This window comes from Salvelinus alpinus, chromosome 3 (assembly GCF_045679555.1).
Source record: "Salvelinus alpinus chromosome 3, SLU_Salpinus.1, whole genome shotgun sequence".
Classification (NCBI taxonomy): domain Eukaryota; kingdom Metazoa; phylum Chordata; class Actinopteri; order Salmoniformes; family Salmonidae; genus Salvelinus; species Salvelinus alpinus.
Window position 1 is genome coordinate 109,365,214 of NC_092088.1, and position 7,724 is coordinate 109,372,937.

Consider the following 7,724-nt stretch of genomic DNA (forward strand, 5'->3'; position numbering starts at 1 on the left):
ATTGAAAGATGAACAGAGCAAAGTACAGAGAGATCCTTGATGAAAACCTGCTCCAGAGTGCTTAGGACCTCAGACTGGGGTGAAGGTTCCAAGACAATGCAGGAGTTACTTCGGGACAAGTCTCTGAATGGCCTTGAGTGGCCCAGCCAGAGTCCAGACTTGAACCTGATCGAACATCTCTGGAGAAACCTGAAAATAGTTGTGCAGTGACACTCCCCATCCAACCTGACAGAGCCTGAGAGGATCTGCAGAGAAGAATGGGAGAAACTCCCCAAATACAGGTGTGCCAAGCTTGCAGTATCATACTCACGAATACTTGAGGCTGTAATCTCTGCCAAAGGTGCTTCAACAAAGTACTGAGTACAGGGTCTGAATACTTATGTAAATGTGATATTTCAGTTTTGTATCTTTTATGAATGTGCTAACATTTCTAAAAGCCTGTTTTTGCTTTGTCATCATGGGGTATTGTGATGTCATTATGGGGTATTGTGAAGTCATTATGGGGTATTGTGATGTCATCATGGGGTATTGTGATGTCATTATGGGGTATTGTGAAGTCATTATGGGGTATTGTGATGTCATCATGGGGTATTGTGATGTCATTATGGGGTATTGTGAAGTCATTATGGGGTATTGTGATGTCATCATGGGGTATTGTGTGTAGATTGATGAGTGGAAAAAACAATCAATTTTAGAATAAGACTAACATATTAAAATGTGGAGAAAGTCAAGGAGTCTGAATACTTTCCGAATGCACTGTGTATTAGTGTTTTATTTTTCATATTTTTTTTTACAAATGTAGAATTTATCTTACACTTTAACATTCAAGTATTTTGTATAGAGTGTTGACAAAAAAAATGACACTTAAATCCACATTAATCCCACTTTGTAACTCAACAAAATGTGGAAAATGTCAAGGGGTGTGAATATTTTCGGACTGCACAGTAACTTGTTGCTTGCTAGCTACTCTGTTGACAGTTTTACAAGAACACGTGGTAGCTAACTGGTAGCTAACTGGTAGCTAACTAGCTTGTTAGTTGTTGATAAACAAATGAGTGAATGTGCTAGAAAGCTAAACAGCTACCTAGCTAGCTAGTTGACTGCCATGGCTAGCTAAACAGCTACCTAGCTAGCTAGTTGACTGCCGTGGCTAGCTAAACAGCTACCTAGCTAGCTAGTTGACTGCTGTGGCTAGCTAAACAGCTACCTAGCTAGCTAGTTGACTGCCGTGGCTAGCTAAACAGCTACCTAGCTAGCTAGTTGACTGCTGTGGCTAGACAAAAAGGACTCGTTTTGAAAGTTGGATTATCTTATCCTTTGAGGCTTTAAACGTGTTTTACTATTATTTTGAGCATTGAAAGCAACTGGGAAACGTCCATGGCAGGTATTGTTGTCATCGTAGCTTGTTACATAACTTCTGAGTGATAAGAAGCAGGAGCACCACCAATCAGCCTGCACCACTGTGCACATGCCCGTCATTACTATGACAACTAGTGTAATGTAGCCATGTCAGCAAATGACTGCTGTCTGAACACACACACCTGATTTGGTCGCTTGTAACTTGCTGTTTGGACAGGGATGGACAGGGATGGCAGTAGGGCTGGCAGTAGAGATGGCCATTAATCTAGCACGCTAGCCAGTGGCTAGTACTGTTCAGACCGGCATTGCAGAACATTTATCTAACTAGACCACTGGCTAGTGACATTTTTGTCTTTTCAAATATCCCATAACCCAGATGTTGTACCCGGGTTAGTACTAGCCGCCTACTAGCCCAGCTGGCCAGTGCCCAAAACCCTTACATTCCACGTTAGCGCTGTCCATGTAAAACAGGTGTTGGTCCCAGTACCTTTAACGCTAGTTATCAGACATAGCTCATACATCATCATTGTGTTTTACCTGAGTTTGCTACTTCATTCAAACCCTTTCTTCATCTAGAATGCTATACACACCATAGACCTGCTGTATGTCGTTTTACACACCATCTCATACCATACATCTATAATCCCCATACATCTATAATCCCATACATCTATAATCCCCATACATCTATAATCACATACATCTACCATACATCTATAATCACATACATCTACCATACATCTATAATCCCCATACCTCTACCATACATCTATAATCCCCATACATCTATAATCCTGTACATCTACCATACATCTATAATCCCATACATCTACCATACATCTATAATCCCATACATCTACCATACATCTATAATCCCATACATCTACCATACATCTATAATCCCATACATCTACCATACATCTATAATCCCATACCTCTACCATACATCTATAATCCCCATACATCTACCATACATCTATAATCCCCATACCTCTACCATACATCTATAATCCCATACATCTACCATACATCTATAATCCCCATACCTCTACCATACATCTATAATCCCCATACCTCTACCATACATCTATAATCCCATACCTCTACCATACATCTATAATCCCATACATCACCATACATCTATAATCCCATACATCTACCATACATCTATAATCCCATACATCTACCATACATCTTTAATCCCATACATCTACCATACATCTATAATCCCATACATCTACCATACATCTATAATCCCCATACCTCTACCATACATCTATAATCCCATACATCTACCATACATCTATAATCCCATACATCTATAATCCCCATCCATCTGATGTCCAGTCAGTGGTTCATCCTACCATCTCATACCATACATCTATAATCCCATACCTCTACCATACATCTATAATCCCCATACCTCTATAATCCCATACATCTACCATACATCTATAATCCCCATACCTCTACCATACATCTATAATCCCCATACCTCTACCATACATCTATAATCCCCATACCTCTACCATACATCTATAATCCCCATACATCTATAATCCCATACATCTACCATACATCTATAATCCCCATACATCTACCATACATCTATAATCCCCATCCCTCTGATGTCCAGTCAGTGGTTCATCCTACCATCTCATACATCTATAATCCCATACATCTAACATACATCTATAATCCCCATACATCTACCATACATCTATAATCCCCATACCTCTACCATACATCTATAATCCCCATACATCTACCATACATCTATAATCCCATACATCTACCATACATCTATAATCCCCATACATCTATAATCCCCATACATCTATAATCCCCATACATCTATAATCCCCATACCTCTACCATACATCTATAATCCCCATACATCTATATCCCATACATCTACCATACATCTATAATCCCATACATCTATAATCCCCATACCTCTACCATACATCTATAATCCCCATACATCTATAATCCCATACATCTACCATACATCTATAATCCCATACATCTATAATCCCCATACCTCTACCATACATCTATAATCCCTATACATCTATAATCCCATACATCTACCATACATCTATAATCCCATACATCTATAATCCCCATACCTCTACCATACATCTATAATCCCCATACATCTATAATCCCATACATCTACCATACATCTATAATCCCATACATCTATAATCCCCATACCTCTACCATACATCTATAATCCCCATACCTCTACCATACATCTATAATTCCATTACCTCTACCATACATCTATAATCCCATACATCTACCATACATCTATAATCCCCATACATCTACCATACATCTATAATCCCCATACATCTATAATCCCCATACATCTATAATTCCATTACCTCTACCATACATCTATAATCCCCATACATCTACCATACATCTATAATCCCATACATCTACCATACATCTATAATCCCCATACATCTACCATACATCTATAATCCCCATACATCTACCATACATCTATAATCCCCATACATCTACCATACATCTATAATCCCATACATCTACCATACATCTATAATCCCATACATCTACCATACATCTATAATCCCATACATCTACCATACATCTATAATCCCCATACATCTACCATACATCTATAATCCCCATACATCTACCATACATCTATAATCCAATACATCTATAATCCCCATACATCTACCATACATCTATAATCCCCATACATCTACCATACATCTATAATCCCATACATCTACCATACATCTATAATCCCCATACCTCTACCATACATCTATAATCCCCATACATCTATAATCCCATACATCTACCATACATCTATAATCCCATACATCTATAATCCCCATACCTCTACCATACATCTATAATCCCCATACCTCTACCATACATCTATAGTCCCATACATCTACCATACATCTATAATCCCCATACATCTACCATACATCTATAATCCCCATACATCTACCATACATCTATAATCCCCATACATCTATAATCCCCATACATCTATAATTCCATTACCTCTACCATACATCTATAATCCCCATACATCTACCATACATCTATAATCCCCATACATCTATAATCCCCATACATCTATAATTCCATTACCTCTACCATACATCTATAATCCCATACATCTACCATACATCTATAATCCCCATACATCTACCATACATCTATAATCCCCATACATCTATAATCCCCATACATCTATAATTCCATTACCTCTACCATACATCTATAATCCCCATACATCTACCATACATCTATAATCCCATACATCTATAATCCCCATACATCTATAATTCCATTACCTCTACCATACATCTATAATCCCCATACATCTACCATACATCTATAATCCCATACATCTACCATACATCTATAATCCCCATACATCTACCATACATCTATAATCCCCATACATCTACCATACATCTATAATCCCCATACATCTACCATACATCTATAATCCCATACATCTACCATACATCTATAATCCCATACATCTACCATACATCTATAATCCCATACATCTACCATACATCTATAATCCCCATACATCTACCATACATCTATAATCCCCATACATCTACCATACATCTATAATCCCATACATCTATAATCCCCATACATCTATAATTCCATTACCTCTACCATACATCTATAATCCCCATACCTCTACCATACATCTATAATCCCATACATCTACCATACATCTATAATCCCCATACATCTACCATACATCTATAATCCCATACATCTATAATCCCCATACATCTATAATTCCATTACCTCTACCATACATCTATAATCCCCATACATCTACCATACATCTATAATCCCATACATCTACCATACATCTATAATCCCCATACATCTACCATACATCTATAATCCCCATACATCTACCATACATCTATAATCCCATACATCTACCATACATCTATAATCCCCATACCTCTGATGTCCAGTCAGTGGTTCATCCTACCATCTCATACATCTATAATCCCCATCCCTCTGATGTCCAGTCAGTGGTCCATCCTGTGCTGTGCTGTGGGTTATATTTATATTGTATAGAGGTTAGCTGCATGTTGTAATGAGTTGTCTTTCTGTTCACCACACCCTCTCATCACCCCCCTGCCTGCCTGCCCCGCCACCCCCCTGCCTGTTGTTGCTGTGGTAACTTGGTACTGCTGTAAACAACAGTCTGCGGTCCTTCAGTTCGGATAGGTCCAACACCCTGAACAGGACCTCTTACACCAGAGACAGCATGATGATCGAAGAGATACTGGCTCCTACCAAGGATATGGTACGACCTGTCTGTCTGTATGTATGTATATCTGTCTGTTTATCTGTCTGTCTGTCTGTCTGTCTGTCTGTCTGTCTGTCGCTGTCTGTCTGTATGTCTGTCTATCTGTCTCTGTTTCTGTTTCTGTCTGTCGCTGTCTGTATGTATGTCTGTCTGTCTGTCTGTCTGTCTGTCTGTCTGTCTGTCTGTCTGTCTGTCTATGTCTGTCTGGTGTCTGTCTGTCTCTGTCTGTATGTGTCTCTGTCTGTGTCTCTGTCTGGTGTCTGTCTGTCTGTCTGTCTGTCTGTCTGTCTGTGTCTCTGTCTGTGTCTCTGTCTGTATGTGTCTCTGTCTGTCTATCGGTCTCTATCTTCTTCCTCTCCTCCCTCTCTCACCCTCCTCCCTACTCAAATACATGTTTCTTCTCTCCTGCTGCATCAGGGTGTCTGTAAAGATATGTCTTTCATAACTGAGCCTCAGAATAATACTGTTGTATTCTGACCTTCAGATGCAGCAAATGGGATTAGCATCTGCTGCTGGATACGTTCTGCTACTTCTATTAGAATAGTTCTAGGTTCTACTAGTTCTATTAGAATGGTTCTAGGTTCTACTAGTTCTATTAGAATAGTTCTAGGTTCTACTAGTTCTATTAGAATGGTTCTAGGTTCTACTAGTTCTATTAGAATAGTTATAGGTTCTACTAGTTCTATTAGAATAGTTATAGGTTCTACTAGTTCTATTAGAATAGTTATAGGTTCTATTAGTTATATTAGAATGGTTCTAAGTTCTATGAGTTCTTTTAGAATAGTTCTAGGTTCTACTAGTTCTATTAGAATGGTTCTAAGTTATATGAGTTATTTTAGAATAGTTCTAGGTTCTACTAGTTCTATTAGAATAGTTCTAAGTTATATGAGTTATTTTAGAATAGTTCTAGGTTCTACTAGTTCTATTAGAATAGTTCTAGGTTCTACTAGTTCTATTAGAATAGTTCTAGGTTCTACTAGTTCTATTAGAATAGTTCTAGGTTCTACTAGTTCTATTAGAATGGTTCTAAGTTATATGAGTTATTTTAGAATAGTTCTAGGTTCTACTAGTTCTATTAGAATGGTTCTAAGTTATATGAGTTATTTTAGAATTGTTCTAGGTTCTACTAGTTCTATTAGAATAGTTATAGGTTCTACTAGTTCTATTAGAATGGTTCTAAGTTATATGAGTTATTTTAGAATAGTTATAGGTTCTACTAGTTCTATTAGAATAGTTCTAGGTTCTACTAGTTCTATTACAATAGTTATAGGTTCTACTAGTTCTATTAGAATAGTTCTAGGTTCTACTAGTTCTATTAGAATGGTTCTAGGTTCTACTAGTTCTATTAGAATAGTTATAGGTTCTATTAGTTATATTAGAATGGTTCTAAGTTCTATGAGTTCTTTTAGAATAGTTCTAGGTTCTACTAGTTCTATTAGAATGGTTCTAAGTTATATGAGTTATTTTAGAATAGTTCTAGGTTCTACTAGTTCTATTAGAATAGTTCTAAGTTATATGAGTTATTTTAGAATAGTTCTAGGTTCTACTAGTTCTATTAGAATAGTTCTAGGTTCTACTAGTTCTATTACAATAGTTCTAGGTTCTACTAGTTCTATTAGAATAGTTCTAGGTTCTACTAGTTCTATTAGAATGGTTCTAAGTTATATGAGTTATTTTAGAATAGTTCTAGGTTCTACTAGTTCTATTAGAATGGTTCTAAGTTATATGAGTTATTTTAGAATTGTTCTAGGTTCTACTAGTTCTATTAGAATAGTTATAGGTTCTACTAGTTCTATTAGAATGGTTCTAAGTTATATGAGTTATTTTAGAATAGTTATAGGTTCTACTAGTTCTATTAGAATAGTTCTAGGTTCTACTAGTTCTATTACAATAGTTATAGGTTCTACTAGTTCTATTAGAATAGTTCTAGGTTCTAGTAGTTCTATTAGAATAGTTCTAGGTTCTACTAGTTATATTAGAATGGTTCTAAGTTCTATTCGTTTTTTTTAGA

General features: G+C 36.9%; 1 protein-coding gene across 49 annotated transcripts in view; it reads left to right on the forward strand.

Annotated features, from left to right (window-relative positions):
• Nucleotides 1–7,724, forward strand: part of LOC139571681 (ankyrin-3-like) — a 408,808-nt gene that overhangs the window by 307,954 nt on the left and 93,130 nt on the right. For 45 of the 49 annotated variants that reach the window (XM_071394781.1, XM_071394785.1, XM_071394780.1 and 42 more), the window contains one exon: nt 5,608–5,710. In XM_071394781.1, the coding sequence (XP_071250882.1) occupies nt 5,608–5,710 (103 nt within the window). The remainder of the gene's footprint in view (nt 1–5,607; nt 5,711–7,724) is intronic. The other 4 variants (XM_071394772.1, XM_071394774.1, XM_071394792.1 and 1 more) reach the window with 1 other exon arrangement.